Raw genomic sequence first — 16,828 nt, forward strand, 5'->3', positions numbered from 1 at the left:
AGTGGTAGCAAGTAAGTATTACAGAGCAATAACTCCTAGACGTCAAAATTGTTTTTCCTTTGTGGTTTTGGTGTTAGTTTTGTACTCAATTAAAAAAACGTTGGCACTTAAAGTTTAACATAACAAAACATCAAAATATAGATGAAAGATTTTAATGTGATTCTTTATTCTATTAAGTGTAAATAAGAGACAATGTTTCTAAAAGTAAGGTCTGCAAATATTTCATTGAAATTTTATTTCATGTTAATACCATAAATATACAAAACTGAAACTATTTCACATGCAACAAAGGCCAGACAAGGAGGATTATTTTCTTTTTACATGTGACTGATATCAGGAATCAAACTATACAAAATATACAGGTGTCCCTAACGGATGAGGTTTTTCTCTGGTTCAGTGAAGTAATATCGTCCCAAGTTGAAAACTGAGTTTGATGTCAGCAAACCTCCAAACACATCCTGTACTGCAGACCACTTTGCCACATACATGAAGAGAAATACCCACCGTGACATGGCTTGGGATAACAATCATTTTAAGAACAAATACAAGGTGATCTTGTAGGTGAATTTAAGTTTTTCACTAGCCTAAAGCAGTAAAACGGAGGGGAACACATCACAAAGGAAGATTTGAAAAAAAATCCATATGGACATTTGGTAGATTTCTCACAGCTTTTCAGGATATAGAATAACACTTTAGGGAACTTATTCTTTCAGACATTTTGTGTTCAAACATTCGCATACAACAAGCACACTTTTTGCGGGACAAAGTCTGTTTGCAGCCAAGCTGATGCTATGACCATGTCGTTACAAAACCCAATAATGTTTAACAACCAAAGAAAACTGAAATGCAACAACTTAAATAAGACCATAAATAACAGTAAAACAAAACACGTTTCACACTTGCACTAGAAGCACAAATGTGTGCTGCACTTTTCAAAATAAAAGCCAACCCTCATTTTCCCATCACTTTAGGGATCATTTCACAGATAAACAGCCACACCTGTTAGGTGTACATTAAATGACACTATCAAAGCCGCCTTAAGTGACGGTAGTCTGTACAGTTTGTTACACTGTTGTAACCAGAGGCGGGTCGGATGGCCAAAATTGTATTTGGGAGTAGCTTTACTTAAAAAATAAGTAGAAGTACAACATACTCATTCAAATATTTTACTCGAGAGTTAAAAATGAATGGCAAAAACAAAATAATTGAATAACAGTTTTATCATTAGAACTAAATCTTATGGAATCTGCAAAAAACAAACTGGTATTTCTAGACATGGTGACAGTGTAAAAGAGAATTGATCTTTTTTTTTACTATCAACAAGCCTTTGACTGATGTCTAGAATAAATACTGATGTATACTAGTTAATATTTTGCAAGTTGCAGACATTTTGGAAAATTTAAACCTATTTTCTCTATTGAAGATAGAACATCAATTCTTTCTCATTTTTCAATTTTCGTTAAATGTTTTTATGCACAAAGGTTGATTGATGCTAATACCACTGCAGACAGGAAGTTTGTTGTTTCTGAAAATGTTTAATATTTCTGCATAAACACTGTTAACAATATTTACCTTCTTATGCAATTATAGACATAGATATTGTATCGACATTATGATGTATCTTTAGAATAAATGGTTCGAAATATGAAAATAGAACCAAACTTTATGACAACCCACTGCAGTGAATTAGACATACTGTTTAAAATTATAAGTCTATTCAAGTAAAATAAAATTTTTTTTTTTTAAAAACCAGCCACCTCTGGTTGAAACAGCACATCAGTTAGTGTTACAGTGATATCACTGGATGTGGATTTGGTTCTTTTAATGTTCATTTTGGCTACAAAACAGTAATTGTGTGTGGTACATTTACACAGCATTAGTGTTTTTACCTCTCCGTAGACGCAGAGTAATCATGACTGTAGCTCTGTTAATGTTCAGGTCATCTGTCAAAAAAGGCAGCTCAGTCCTCTTCGTGTGAGATTATTATAAACTCCAAACAGGAAATGTGACGGCGGGAGGAGCCAATCAACAAGCTCAAAATCTATAGCAGCATTCATTTTTTCAAAATATGAATGAGAAAAAAACGCAAAAAGAGTAGAAGGGTTAATGGGTGCACAATTAGAAATAAAAATACAGTCAGTTTTAATGTCAAACACGTCAAGCTGTTAAAACCAAGAGTTGAACTTTCATCTCACAGCGGTTAGAACATGCAGTCATCTCCAACAGGAAAAGGAGGGACAAAGTTAGGCAGACATTCCCCCAAAAAGCCACTTTGAGTAGCCTGAAGAAAGGCAGTGGACTGAATGACTGAAGCTCAGGTGGGCCGCACATGCTGTCATGCTTTCAATCTGAAGTTGCTGGGCGAGCCTGACCAGCGTAGATTAAAGAACAGCTGATCAAGTTAGAGGTGTTGCTGAGAAACAGCAACAGATTCCTATTTATGAAATAACTGTTACTATTGGGAGAATGGTATTTGTCTCGTCATAGAAACACAGATCTACAGAGGGTATGGTTTACCTTTCCGATCTCAACGTCAAAGTGCTGGATAACTAAAAAAAAAAAAAAAGGTAGGGATTTTCTTAAGTGAAACATTTGCACAGAAACCCACACACGCACTGTGGTGGACAGCTAGAAAACGAGGAACGAAGTTCCAACCACCATGTTCGGATTATCACTGTTTCACTACGCTACACTGAATTCTTCAGGCAGAAAGTCATGACAAAAACAGGGAATCCAAGAGCTGCAATCTAGGCCTGATGTGATCACCTCAAGAGGTCAGAGGGAGCGGAAAGTCAGAGTGTGAGAGATAAAACCCCACATGCTCACAGCACATCGCTACCTAATCAATGCGAGGAAAAGAGATGGGAGCTTTTGAACCGGTGTTTGATGTTAGAGAGGATGAACAACTCTGGCCAATCTCTGTTACTCACCAGTTAGTAAGGACAGTGTGAGCCTCTGACATTCAAAATATTTAAGCCAGAGTTGTGTGCCTCCCTTATGACAAAATGTGTGTTTACAGTTGCAGCTGTGTGGGAATGTTTGCCATCTCTGTCTTTAAGGATGAGCTTTGAAGGCCCCGCGAGCAGCATTGGTAGCAGCATTGGCTGCAGCGTTGGCTGCTGCAGTCTGAACCGTCTTGTTTGACATGACGCCGGTGGCAAACTCCTGCTGCGCCTTCTCAAAACTAGCACCAGTAGTTCGGTACAACGCGTGCACCTAAAAGGAGAAACAAATGGTTGGGAAAATGTTACTTTTTTTAGCTTTTAGTTTCCCCCCCACAATAAAGCGTTTGAATATGTATTCACACATTTGTGCACTGTTGAGTACCGTAAATTCCGGACTACAAAGCGCACCCGATTACAAGCCGCAACCACCCATATTCACGTGTTTGACTGCTTTTATACATACACAAGCCGCGTCAGAGTACAAGCCGCGCATGTGATAGCCGATATTGTCATCCTGACAGATCACGCCCAGTATCCCAGAGTGGGTGCAATTCATTAGCACATTGTGGGTGGTGCCAGTTTTGCCTCTGGGTCACGTATTTGAGTGTATCGACACCTGTCAAACAGCATGGACCTATATTCTGTTCACAAGTCCCTCAGTTATGGTGTTTTTATTTCATTTTTTTTTTTTACTTATTGACAATCTAGGTATCTAACATAAAATTACAAACAGTAACCATATAATCAACATTACATCCCTCAGTTATAATGAGGAAATTTACATCTGTGATTCCACATTTCCCATGAGTCTTAGGGGCTAAAGGCGGGGCCAACGCCCGGCTCGCCATTCTGTTGTACGTGTTTAAGAATTAGCAAGTAGCAGCAGTGCATGGAGGGGTGAACGGGAAAAGCTCTCCTTCCGCTTGTGTCGCGGCAGCGTTATGGGAGTAACAGGACTGGTTAGAAAACACAACGGTAAAATAAAGCAGCGGCGACTGAAAAGCGCGCGCCTCAGCGCGATACGCGCGCCTCAGTGCGGCGCGTGCGTCAGAATTCAGAAGCCTCTGCACTCCGCGGACGCCTCTGCGCTCCGCTCCCGCCCCGCGCGCTCCTTGTCTCCCCTTCCTATCTACTCCGACACCTCTGGCCAGGGCAGCTTCAAGGAGGAGCACTTCGTCCCCGTTGCGCCGGTGGACGGAGCAAATCATTTCTGTGCAAAGCAATCGGACTTAAAACTGTACGTTTTGTGTATGAGGGGCGGGTGCGTTGTTACGTGTGGGAGCCATCAGACTGCCATCGGCCCCGCAGCTCAATCAGCAGGAGAAGATGTCTCCAGCTCACACGGAGGCTGTGAGTTTTTCAAAGCAAAAGTGTAAATTCACTCCATGCGCTGTTCTCTCCGTCACGCAGCAAACCGGCTTTTCCAAACACGTTGGTGACGGTGGACTTTTTTACGCTGCTTTTAACGATTGCTTTTAACTTGAAAGCTTCATCATAATGTAGCGGCGATCACGTGCACGTTGGGTCTAATGGCCCCAAAGGATTCTGGGATGCGGCCGGGCATGCGTGTTTCGTTTTGTTGAACCATGACTGAAGTGTCTAAGACCTGAAGTCAAGTCCATGCTGTTTGGCTGCTAAGAGGTGTGTTGAATAAAAATGCCTCGTGCTTGGTGTTAGATAGAGAATTCAAATTATTCACTGAGTTTGAAAATACGTACATGGCGGCCGCCAATTAAATCCATAAATTAGCCGCGTCACTGAATAAGCCGCAGGGCTGTAAGCGCAGGAAAAAAGTAGCGGCTTGTAGTCCGGAAATTACGGTATTTTCTTTCCAAAAGCTGCACTTTTGTCAGCAGTTCTGTGAGTTTTTACCTTTTTGAACATAATGAGTGAGCCCACAGCCAGAGCAGTGAACAGAGCAGCAATTAGCAACATGATGATGCCAACTGGGATGCTGGTGTTCAGACCAGTCAGAGCTGCGATCCAGCCGCTGGAAAAACCAAAATCAGCATGAGCGAACCTCAGAACAGACTCATAGAGCAGTGGTCCCCAACCCTCAGGCCACTTAGTACCGGGCCGCAGACAAAAAAACAACAACTTTGAATATTTCTGTTTTGCTTACTTTCTAATGTTGAAGGAAGTTTTAAATTCTGTCCATCACACTCTTGACAGATGTGAAGTCTTTCGCCTCGGTCACGTATATTATATTACGTATATTTGCTACCTTCCTAAAGCAGCTGCTCCAACTGCTAAATTAAGAGCCCCAAGCTAACAGAATTAATTTTAAAAAATATTTGGAAAGTTTCTTTGCCTATTTCCCTTCTCTGCTTCTGTGCCGGTCCCAAGCGCGGATAAATTGAGAGGGTTGCGTCAGGAAGGGCATCCGGCGTAAAACATTGCCAAGTTAACCATGCGACTCCTCCTCGAAAGGGAGGTTGTTTTGCTGTGGCGACCCCTGATGGGAAAAGCCGAAAAGGAAAGAAGATTTGGAAAGTTTCTTTGGGGAGAAAAGAGCCATTGAGAAATTGAGGAAGAGTGACCTCAAAGAAAAAGGAATCTCCTATTTCGAGCGAAAGTCTTCCTTAAACTATGGATTCACTGTGACAGTTGTTCTCCGGCACCAAACCCGCCTTGCATAATATGCAGCCACTGACTCTAATGTTATGCTAGTAATAAAGCTCCACACACACTATATTCATGTTTAATATTCTAGATTTAGAAAATACCATTTTAATGACGGTTTTGTCATTTTTTTTCCGCTTTTTTTTTTTCCCATCATACCTTAAACGCCTCTGAAGTAAGCGTCCACTTTGGCGTTTAGGGAAAATCTACGGCGAATTTTAATTCGTTCAACACAAAGTTTAAGTTTAAACCCGAAGGCCTGATTTCCGACCAAACGACATCCGATTTTTTTCGCAATCCTGAAGCTTAAAGTAACAAAGCGCCAACTTTGGCCCTGTTTGTTAAAATTACGTCCGACATTAAATTGTAAAACTCACCATGTTCCCCAGCCAGTGATGCCAATTGCTTGTAGGACGTGAACTCCAAACTGACAGATGTAGATGAAGAAGAAGACAAAGAAGCGGAATGAGCTGTCACTCCTGCAGTAAAAACAGAGTTAGAAGAATTTAACACCCAAAATACCTTTGGTCCAAACACTTTTTAGCACTTTTACACATTTTATCCATCTGTAAGTCGATCATCTGTTTTGTTAAAAAAAAAAATAAAAAAATTAAAGTATTGTTCTTGTGTTTCTTTGTACCTGAATGCACCATAGAGCGGTCTATACCAGCAGATGAAAGAACATGGAGTAAAGAGCAGAAACCAGAGCATGGCCAAGCCAAAATCTACGCCACGGGACGCATCTACAATAAACCACGCCAGGCAGCCAAACATGTTCACAAAAAGTGTGCCTGCATGGACTGGCAGAGAGAACAAAGTGTAAAGGTTTCATGAAAAGCCAGAAAATAATAAACCTATGATTTGGGCCACACTGGTTGACCACTTACACATCCAAAGGTTGTACATAATCTTTACGGTCTTCTGGAATTCTACGGGAATGTCCACAGCTATATCATGATAGAAGCATGGCCCAACGGGAAACTTCTCTGGAAGTGGAGGCCAGTTGTTTTTGCGGCCTGCGGGGACAAGATTTCAGAGTTAAACAGACTCGGAAGGATGTAAACTTAGACTAGCTGTTGAAAAGGTGAAACTACTTATCGAGTCATTATTTAAGGTGGAAATATTTTGATCAGCAAATACATTAGGATTAGCAAACATCAGGGATATATTGGATGTGGTGTACAGCAGTGGTAACACATTCTCAAAGCTTGGTACATCAGAGGAGGGATGACACAGGCGGCGCCAACATCAGATGCTGTTCTGCAGCGGAAATGACATCATGATGACCTGCATCACCCAATGTCAATCATGTCCTGGTAGCCAAAAGACTCTAAGCCCCACCCCCAGAAAAGTTAGGCTCAATATTAAAAACTCGGACTTGAAACTGTAAATTGGGCAAAAAAAAAGAAGAAAAATGGGAAAAGGAAAAAAAAAAAAGCTGTCCAGAAACAAAACTTTGGAATACGAAACTACGTAGGAGCTTTAGTACGACAGAGTTTTAGGGCCAGTTTACAAAAAAAATAATTTAATTACGTCTTTTATGTTGTAAATTTAAGTCATAATCAATTACGAGATTTTATCTTGTAAATTTACGAGAAAAAAACTCGTACATTTATAAGATTTTAAGCCGTAAATTTACGAGATTTCTTTTTGCATTTGGTGGCAGTTTTGTTTTGTTCAAGTATGCAGTATTTCTTAAAATTTTAATTTTTTCCTGCACTAATTAAAAAAATATAATTCTTTCAAGTTCACAATTGCTTTCAAATTTTCTATTATTATTACTTTTTTTAATCTGTTTTTTTTTTAATTTACATTAAGATTATCCTGATTTGACTTCATACATTTAAACCAAAACTAAAGGGTCAAAACTTTGGGACAACAACATTAAACTCAATGCCATCTCTGTATTTACAGTGTCAAGAGGGTTGTTGGTTCTCAAGAGTATCTCCATTCATGAGTTTTAACAATATTTTCTCTTAGCTGACCTAGATTGAGAGCGTGTAAAACAAAATGAAATGCTGTTACTGTGGTAACACACCATGAGATTTGCTTTTATGAGTAATGATCGTTCAGATTAATGAAGTGCTGGGAGGTTAGAGCAGAAACCTGGCAGACCGACTGACCTGCTGCTCCGTGTGTCTGCAGCTCTCTCTCCCGACGGTCCAGCTCCGCGGCTTTCTTCTCCAACTCCTCCTGCCTCCTCAGGAGCTCGGCTTGAGCACGCGCCTGGTCCTGCCACAGAAACACCCAAAACACTCATCTGTCTGCTACAGGACAGATAGCTCATAGGTGAGCAATGTCCGCTTGGGTAAATTAAATGGAGTTGGTTTGAGGTGGGGAAGAACAGGAAAGGTCACATTACTAATGTTCACAATTCTACAATTGCAAAGTGAAGGTCAAATAATAGTAACGCATACATTTACTGGTAAAAGAAGTTGGGTAATGGAAATATTAGATTTAAAAAAAAGTACCTCAGTACGCCGCTGATGGGCCATCAGAAAATACACAGTTTATGAAAGAAAAGAGGAAAAATGAACCACATGCAACTCATGTAAATGTGTAGTAAAAATGAAAGAATATGAATAGCTAATGGAGGCTTTTCAAACATATATATATATATATATATATATATATATATATATATATATATATATATATATATATATATATATATGTCTGGGCACAAAATAATGTAGCTTTAGCCTTTCTGTTGGAAAGAACTAAGCAATTTCTAAAATCCTACTTATTATTAATCTTGTTTCTTTTTGTTTTATATTCATACCAAAGCATTAAATCTGTGTTCAGTCATGGTCAAACTCATGAGCCAGACTCAAATTATTGATGGAATTTTTTTTTTCCTGTATTCAAGGAAACAATACTGATACAGCCTCTTTGGGCCAATTTTGCAGATTTTTCAGAAATGTAATTTGGGTTTATCAGACCATCTATCTTTTAACGGAAAATGTCAGTAAGAACATCTCTATCAGCAGTACATCACATTTTTGTCAATTCAATCAAATAAATAAAACCGTTACTTTTTAAATATCTAAATCCCGGTGTGTTATTAAATGAAAAAATAAAGAGATTTTTTTCCTTGTGTATTGGTGCATACCTGAGTTTGTTGCTGTGTGTAAGCTGGCGGCTCTTCCGTGGGCTTCATTATGGCAGGCTGTGTGTTCTGGGAAGGTGCTGGAGCAGATTTGGGGCCGCTTCCAGGTGCTGCCTGCAGTACAGAATGTATTTATTGCAATCATACTGGTAATACAGAACAAAATTTATGCAGGAGAAGCTGCGATTAGGCCACAATCATGCTTCCTCAGTGCAAGACAGAAGGGGTAAAATGAGGCCACTCACTGAGGGACAAATATATTTATGCGCTATTCATAATAATGATAAATCTACTACTTAAGCCGACCGTTCTGGCGTCTGTGAAGGGGTTGTACTCCTCCAGACCCCCAGGAGGGGCAGATCGGGTCACTTGGGTCACAGAGGGATCCTACAGGGGAGAAAGGTCAGGGATTTAAGGAGTTAAAGGCTACAATCTCAAACTAAGTCTTGTATTTTACTAATTTTGAGCAAACTACAATTGGTAATAACACTAAGTGTCTTCTAACTTTACAAATAATTGACTTGTGATCACACTATGAGGAAGAATGGATGGCAAGGAGAACGTGCACCATCAAATTAAATCAAAACAGGGATTCACTGGGATTAATCGGAGATATGAATATAGCCCTTGCAAAAGGATCCAATCGTAGATACATACGTTTTACTAATACAAAAAAAAAACAAAGAAAAAAACATTCATGTGTTGTTAGAAAGCTCAATTTACTAAAAATGTGCTAGTCTAAATTAATATTGAGTTCAACACATAATCTGAAATATTGTTAAAAGTTCTTTACATTAACTTTAAATTGATTGCGAAATCCCTCCTCAAGAAATCAATTTAGTTGAATTTTTGAATAAAAACTAAACTTGTTGTTCACCTTTTGGCAAATTCAATTTACGCCGGATGCCCTTCCTGACAAATCTGCATTTTTTTTGGGGTGGGGACTATGTGGCTACATATTTAAGACTAAAAACTAAACTAATATTTAATAAATGCTCCAATTTAATCTTTAGTTATTCAAACCTGCTTTTTGGAACAGTTAAATCACAAAATCATAACAAAACAACTACTTCTTTTGGGAAGTCTGACTGGAAATCAGATGTCTGAAAAAAGGTTTTTAAAAAGATGCTTTGACTGTGTCGGAGCACATACAGCCCATTCTTTCTTTTTTGTCAGATTTTATGTGGAAAAAGTTCGAAGTAACTACTCTTGCATGTACCAGTTAAATCACATATTGATAGGGTTTTCTATGTAAAAATAAAGGTTTATTAAAGGTTAACTGCCTGTTGCTTTTAAGTGACATTTGACAAAAGCACATTTATTATATTATTACCATAAAAAGCCTGGTTTTGATTGTCATTATTGCACGTGGGGGTTCATATTTTAACCAATTTTTTGTAGATTTCCAAGAAACGAATGCACTTTTATTTTAAATGCATTTGACAGTAAACAAATACATGTAAATGATCTGCTGTGACAGTCTTATCAGATGTTTTAATCATCATCACCTGCGTCCATCACAGATAATTCAATATATTCTGGGATATCTGAAACATTTCCAGATTAGCTTTTAGTCAACTTAAAAAAAATCTAAATTAAACGCTCAAATATGTTGTTTAAGCTAATGTAACCCTGCTAGCACACGTCAACAATGCCAATGATGCTCGACTGAACATTTGATTTATCTCAAGACTTTGAGCAAAACCAGCAGAAAAAAATACAAAACTATACATTTGTAATGTCTTCCCTAATAAAAAACAGTCTCTCTACGCGTGAGTGATATGGGATAAATATGGAGACCAATGATGGTTTTATTTTGATTCTGAACACCTCTAGCTAGCACTCAAGCTAACACATTATTAGCACGAATGCTATATTATCACTGGCCTCAATGGGGTTTCTAGCATCTGTTAGCATGTCGGCTGGCCGAGAGAGGCACCTGAAAGGGATTGCTGAAATCCGGGTCTGCAAACGGATTGCTGTCAAAGTCAGACATGGTATCGCCTTTCAGGTAGCAGCCTCTTGTCTGTAAAGAAGACCCCAAATCTCCGGGTAAGGAGCAGTCCGTCAATACCACTGCCTCTCTCTCCTTTGTCTGCACCTCCTGCTAACGCGGAGACCCCCCCTTGCTTAGCAAGTTAAAAAGTAGCACAAAAAATGGCAGTAGAGATGAGAGGATGCGTGATGAACGACAGTCCTGTACGTCACAGTTTCAGCACCACGGCCAGCAGCACAGGCGGACAGGTACAGCACTTCTGGAGACAGGTGCGGCGTGATGGCACATCACACTTCCGCCCCTCAGGTCTTCAAAATAAAGGCGTGTTTTATTTATGACATGCTTTAAAAAGCGTTTAAAGCTTAAAATCCATTGATTTTGACAAGGTAAGCCTCATCTTAAGACACTACAACGTGTTAGTTTGACTTAGCCATCAAAAAGCTGAAGAAATTAAGTTTACGTTTCAATATTGATTAATTCCCACCCCCAATTGCACTTCAAATCTGCTTTGTTTAAAGATGGAAAACAGTTTTCAAACAACTACTGATAGAATCTTAACAAAGGTGGAACTTGTTATCAATAAAATGAGGAAATATAATTTTAAAACAAAACCAAACAGCTGATTTTTGCACAAAAGTAACAAAAAAGGGAAAAAAAACAACAAAAACGAATTCATAGATTCGATGGAGATGTTACATTTTTCAAGTGGATGTTGATTTCGCTCTATTTTCAAACTTTTAAACTTAGAAAGGAACCACTTAGAAAATGCAAGTGTTTTCCTATCAACCCCATATGAATTTCAATGTACTATCACATTAAAGCATTATTAATGCATTTATTGCCAAAGATTTATTGCGTGAGCGATAAGTTACAGAGCTTGTGCACATATTTTATATTTATATCAAGGAAAATTCTGCATTTCAGGTTTGTTTGAGATATATATTTTTTTATAAGAACACATTTTAGTTTTTGATGATCTCCAAAACTCAAAGAACAATTTTCACATTTTTTTAATTTCTTTATTTGTTTTCATTTCAACTAATCAACAAAGATCTTGCACAAGTTCTAATACAAGGGAAATTAATGGGAACAGAAAGAAGAAAACTCTGCCCCTTTTACATATTTGGATAAATAAATTGTATATTTAAAAAAAGAAAAAAATGTATTTATTAAAATATATTTAAAAAATGTACTGCAATATACTGTAGGTATGTTTGTTGCTTAAAACAAAGTATTTTGCTTAGAATAATGCAAAATATCCCTGACACAGCTTATTTCTACTTTTCTTGTACCTGGAATTAGGTAATGTGGTTGCAGTTATTGTAAAAAGGTAATTTTGAAGCAGCACTTTTTTAATCAAGGTTTTTTCAGGTGTTGTGTGTTTTTTTAATTGAATGTTTTATATTGTTTCATGTAAGTGATTCATAATCTTTCTTTTGTTTTGGCTTGAATGCTTAAATTGACCATTTTCTTAAAGAAGAAAAAGACGTAATAGACATGGGTTAGCTGCAGATTTGAAGTAACACCCTAATGGCTCAAGTATGGCATACCACACATTCACAAATTTGGTTTTGAGTTACATGTTTTCTAAAAAATCTGCTTGATTCCTTAATTACCTATTGTACTTTATGACTGATTACATGTTTTTGTACAATTGCCTATATGAAGCCCATTAAGATGACTATTGCGGTAATATTGGGCTAAATAAATAATTGAATTGAATTGAATGGAATTTAGCAACAATCTGGTTTACTTTGGTTGTGCTCAATGTGTGACCAAAAAAAAAAAAAAAAGTATTTCTGAGAAATATGCTGACATTTAAGAAAATGATTAGAAAAAAGCCAAGAAGTGTGATATAATGGAAACTTTTCTGTTTTTTCTATGCATAAATTTAAACCATGTGCAGAGGAAAACTCAAGAAAAATACACATACATTTAGAAATTTAAACAAGTCATAATTACATATGCAAACACAAATACTTTTATTGGAAACCATGTTAATTTTTATTTCTAAAAAAATTAATAATAATAACTTGCTTTTGATGGATGGGCCTGTAAACAGAAAGAACTCCACTTTTTTTTTTTTTTTTTACTAAATCCCACTTTTGTCAGCAAGGTAGAATTTAAATTCATGGGAACAAGCTACAGAGGACAAACCTGGAAAAAGCTAAGAATTTATTACTCACAAAAAAAAGAAAAATTGTATTCTAAGGACGATTTTAGTGGAATCTTTGTTAAAGATTTTCACAAATCTGAGATCCATTCTAAGTCAGTACTGCAAACAATGTTTTCAATGATTATATATAATGTAAATAAAGAAATGCTACTTTAAACTATAACAATTATCAAGCATGACCTTAATTAGTTTTTTCATTAAAAAAGTATTAATAAGTTTAAAATTCCAGGTTGGCTCATTTTCTCTAAATTCCAGATTTTTCCCAAAATGCCCACTGGGGGGAGCTATGATGCAGTTGATCTCCTCACCCCATTTTGCAGAATCTTTTTCTCATTTGCCATCAATTTATTTTCATTCAAACGAAGGGTGACCATGTGAAGAACATCAGATCAGTTGACAGCCTGTAAATGTGATTTAAACATTTAGGCACCATTTACCCAGATTAAGTTTCAATTGGAGAACAAATGCTATTAGGTTGAAATCTTGCAATATGTGGCAAATGATGGAGGTTAAAAAATTCCTTCATATTGTCTGAATTCTGTTTAAAAAATAGCAAAAAAATTTGTACGCTTCTTTGCATATGATAATAAAATTGTAAATTATTTTGATACTTGTAAAATTGACAACCACCTACCAACGTTCAAGTATCAAGTTTTGATTTTTTTGACAGTCCTGATCATCAAAAACTGTGAATTCTTTACAATACACTTGCAGTCTACAAACAAACACAGGCACACCCAAACAGCATCAATTCCTTCCCTAATCCTGTATTAATGGACCCAATCACAGACTCTATGAATAATCAATGGCCAGTGGTCTGCAACCGTAGTACTAAAACCTTGAGTGAAACTGAATTTTCCTAATAGGGTACACACCCCCACACACACCTTTAGACTTTAATAAGCTCTGCAGCATGGGTTGAATATACGTCACACGGTTTGTTTGCTGCAGAATGTGAAAGATAAACACGCTATGTCAGGCTGTGCAAAGCGTGTGCATAAATGTAATGTGTGTGTGTGTGTGGAAACAGGGATCTATCTAGTGCTCGTCTGCTCTCTCCTGCTCCTCCGATGCTGCTTTTCACAGATGACTCTTTGTGGAAGCAACCGCTTTGGTTAATAGCTGCAACATTATTCTCTTAACTGGCTGGTCATGGCCATTTAGAAATGTTCATTAGGTCGTGGTCCAGAGTGGTGTTTCACTTTACTCCTGTTGACTGACACAAAAGAAGGCGGCGAGGGAAGCAAACAGACAGAAAGAGAAGCAATTTGTTGGCAAATATGACAACCAACTGTAAAAAGCCACAGATGTAATAATCATCATATTACCCTGACTAAGAACCTTGTGCATAATTAGATCTCATTAGGCTCTATGAGTGTTATTTTAGGGCCCTAAAAGCTTGGCTGAGCAGCTCTTGATATTATGGGTTATTAATTCTTCAACATCTGGTGCCGTTCTGTGTTTGCTCGGCAAGTACAAGTCCTAAATGTATCTGAATAGGCTGGAAATTTGAGTTAAAAATGTATTTTAACATTTATGCAGCCTTTTTTATGCTATATATTAAATAGATATGTTATTAGAGTTGAGAAATAAGCTATAAGTAGGTTTTGTACATAAAAAAAAAATATATAGTGATACATAAAACATTATATATGATATGTGAATGCATGTGAGATTGTTTGTGCTGATGACCAGTCAGAACACATTACACACTGCAGAGGGAAGCAGCCCTGTGTTGCCGGAAAAGCGATTGATTCTCTATTTCCATATTAATGAGCAGATTTGTTAAGAGCCTGCAGAAGAGGGAGAAAATAACAGGGTCTTCATAGGGCACGACATTTATAAATAAAGCTGATGCAAAGAAAAATGGAAATTAAACCTTTTAGTTTAATAAATTTGAGGCGTCCGCAGCAAAGCGAGCGATTTGCATTTCCATTTGTGGCCAAATAATGAGAGAGCGGGTCCATGATGAGCCTGCTATGACTGCTTTTGGGTCTCAGGCAGTCAGACAATCACTCCAGCGTGCAGCCCTCCACATCAATGTCATTAGCTCAGGCTTGTTACCTCTGCTCCTTGGCTTTCGAAGATTATTTAGTGAAATGAAGATTCTCATTGCCAATCTGAGTGAGGAATATGAGGAAGAGCAATGTGTTCAAAGCAAAATTCATTCCTTTTTTCAATTGCATGCATCTCACAACTTGATATCGTAACAACCTTGGATGTTTAACTTCCTCCATAAAACCATTTTTCTCTTTTAGATATTTCTTTACATTGAAATTTATATAGACTGGTATTTTTATTTTATGATGCTGAAAAAAACCCATTTCTCTCTAGCAACATGTGCACACACACAGTGGCACACACATACACACAAAGAATCACTGATTGAATTTATTGGGGAATGGATGTTGACTAGACTGCTCCAAATAGGCTAGATTGTTGTTGTTCCCAGATTGACAGACAGACCCAGAGCGGCTGATTGAAAGTGCCTTTTAGCTTGCTCTCACTGTATATTTGATTTGGCAAAATGGAAGGAGAGTCCAGTCTTTTCCCAGGATGCAAACACAAGTCCTTGTGTTTGTGTGGGAGTATACGCGTGTTTGGATGTGCCCTGCGTATGTTGACTGGTGGATGCTTTGGTAAACGCTGCATAAAATGTACCCTTTCAGGTATTAATTGAATAATGCAAGCACTCCTCTTGTCAGCAATCAAGTGGCACTCTTTCTGTCTGGCTGTGCTTCCCTTCTTGCCAGTGAATTGACTTGATTTATCTTCGTTGTTCCAGCCAACGGATGCCATTTGTTCCAAATCTTTGTCATAAACATGAAAAGAGCAGAGGCGTGCACTCATAAAATAAGCTTCTAGACTGTTGTTTTATAACTTAAAAGGGACAGATGTGGAGGGGGCTCACAGTCTGTCAAATCATGTGGGGCTCTAGCTTAGCCAACAGCGTGTTAAAGGTTCTCCAAGAACCGATGATGTGGTAAAAAGGAAGAATTGATGCTAATAAAGAAAAAAAGGGGAAGAAAGTCTGAAGAAAAAGGAGAAGGGAGGGTGGATGAGAGGAGAAGGAGGGCAGCTGGAAGAGAGATGTGCAATGCCCTGCTAAATATGCATAGTTATTTCCCAAGCTTTTAATGGGACACATCTCATTGGGTGCCTTATGTCTGCTTCCAAACTGTAAATTTAGCTTCACACCTGCAGGAAATTCCCAGTAATAAAGACAACAGTGCCATATGGAGTCCTTGCTGAGTCCGCTCATACTTCTGAGACACAGCAGACAAAAAAAAAGTTACATTTAGAGTCAGTATGCACGTTTGCATTTAACTTATAACAGCAATACATAAACATAAATATTTCATCTTGTCTTTCCTGTGTGACGAATTCCATTGGTTGACAGAATGTTATACCTATGGATTAAACTCATGTGCGTGCAAACGTGTCTGTTGCTCACAGTGAGTTTCGATTTGCTGATGTAGCACCTCTCTAATTTTCTTCATGGTAATATTTGCCTTACCTACCTACCATCTGTTTTTATTATCTGGGGAACATGTTTGTCTTAGGATATCAATAATCATAAACAAAGTCATGACTCCTTCACCTCGTCCTCTGCATGCTGCTAACTAAACCTCCCTGCAGGGTCTTTGCACGCACCATTGTGGATGCTCTCCACTGCAGTGTGTATTTTTTTCTGTGGCAAAAATCAAACATTTCTAAATTCTTAGTTTTGGTCAAACAACTTTCAGAAGTGCACTTTATTATTGCACACACTCGCATAGCCTGTGGTTCATGCCTTGACTGAATGTGTGCTACCCTATTACTGACAGTAATTACCGTCAGTCACCCTTTGTGTCCATAACAAGCCGGCATAATGCCCTAATCAGGCCTGGATTAATCTAACTCTCCCTCTAATCACTCTAAAAGTGATTTATATTGTTTTTCCTGTTCGGAACAAATGAAATCTGTAGCCTAAATTAATA

The 16,828-nt window shown here is 37.9% G+C and overlaps 1 protein-coding gene across 2 annotated transcripts; it reads right to left on the reverse strand.

The window, feature by feature from the left end:
- Positions 1–205: 205 nt before the first annotated feature.
- On the reverse strand, positions 206–10,995 carry LOC101157947 (secretory carrier-associated membrane protein 1). Of its 2 annotated transcripts, XM_023958290.2 has the most exons (10): positions 10,616–10,984; positions 8,983–9,063; positions 8,680–8,790; positions 8,039–8,050; positions 7,691–7,799; positions 6,455–6,583; positions 6,208–6,367; positions 5,945–6,046; positions 4,818–4,935; positions 206–3,216 (listed from the first exon to the last, which is right to left on the reverse strand). In XM_023958290.2, exons 1-10 carry the CDS (start codon positions 10,670–10,672, stop codon positions 3,055–3,057), a joined length of 1,041 nt encoding a protein of 346 aa, XP_023814058.1. In that variant the 5' UTR covers positions 10,673–10,984; the 3' UTR covers positions 206–3,054. The 2 variants fall into 2 exon arrangements, with proteins under 2 accessions (XP_023814058.1, XP_023814059.1); XM_023958291.2 differs by lacking the exon at positions 8,039–8,050 and having other exon boundaries at positions 10,616–10,995.
- Positions 10,996–16,828: the final 5,833 nt, after the last annotated feature.

The sequence above is a fragment of the Oryzias latipes genome, chromosome 9 (genome assembly GCF_053564925.1).
Source record: "Oryzias latipes strain Hd-rR chromosome 9, Olatipes_Hd-rR_3.1".
Taxonomy (NCBI): Eukaryota; Metazoa; Chordata; class Actinopteri; order Beloniformes; family Adrianichthyidae; genus Oryzias; species Oryzias latipes.

What these genes read in the sequence shown, in the direction of transcription:
- LOC101157947 (XM_023958290.2), bottom strand. Translation starts at nt 10,672, where the DNA reads ATGTCTGACTTTGACAGCAATCCGTTTGCAGACCCGGATTTCAGCAAT. An exon ending in CCTTCACAGACGCCAGAACG is followed by an intron (nt 8,791 to 8,982) that starts GTCGGCTTAAGT and finishes TCTGTACTGCAG; the next exon opens with GCAGCACCTGGAAGCGGCCC. An exon ending in CACTCATTATGTTCAAAAAG is followed by an intron (nt 3,217 to 4,817) that starts GTAAAAACTCAC and finishes TTCTCCTTTTAG; the next exon opens with GTGCACGCGTTGTACCGAAC.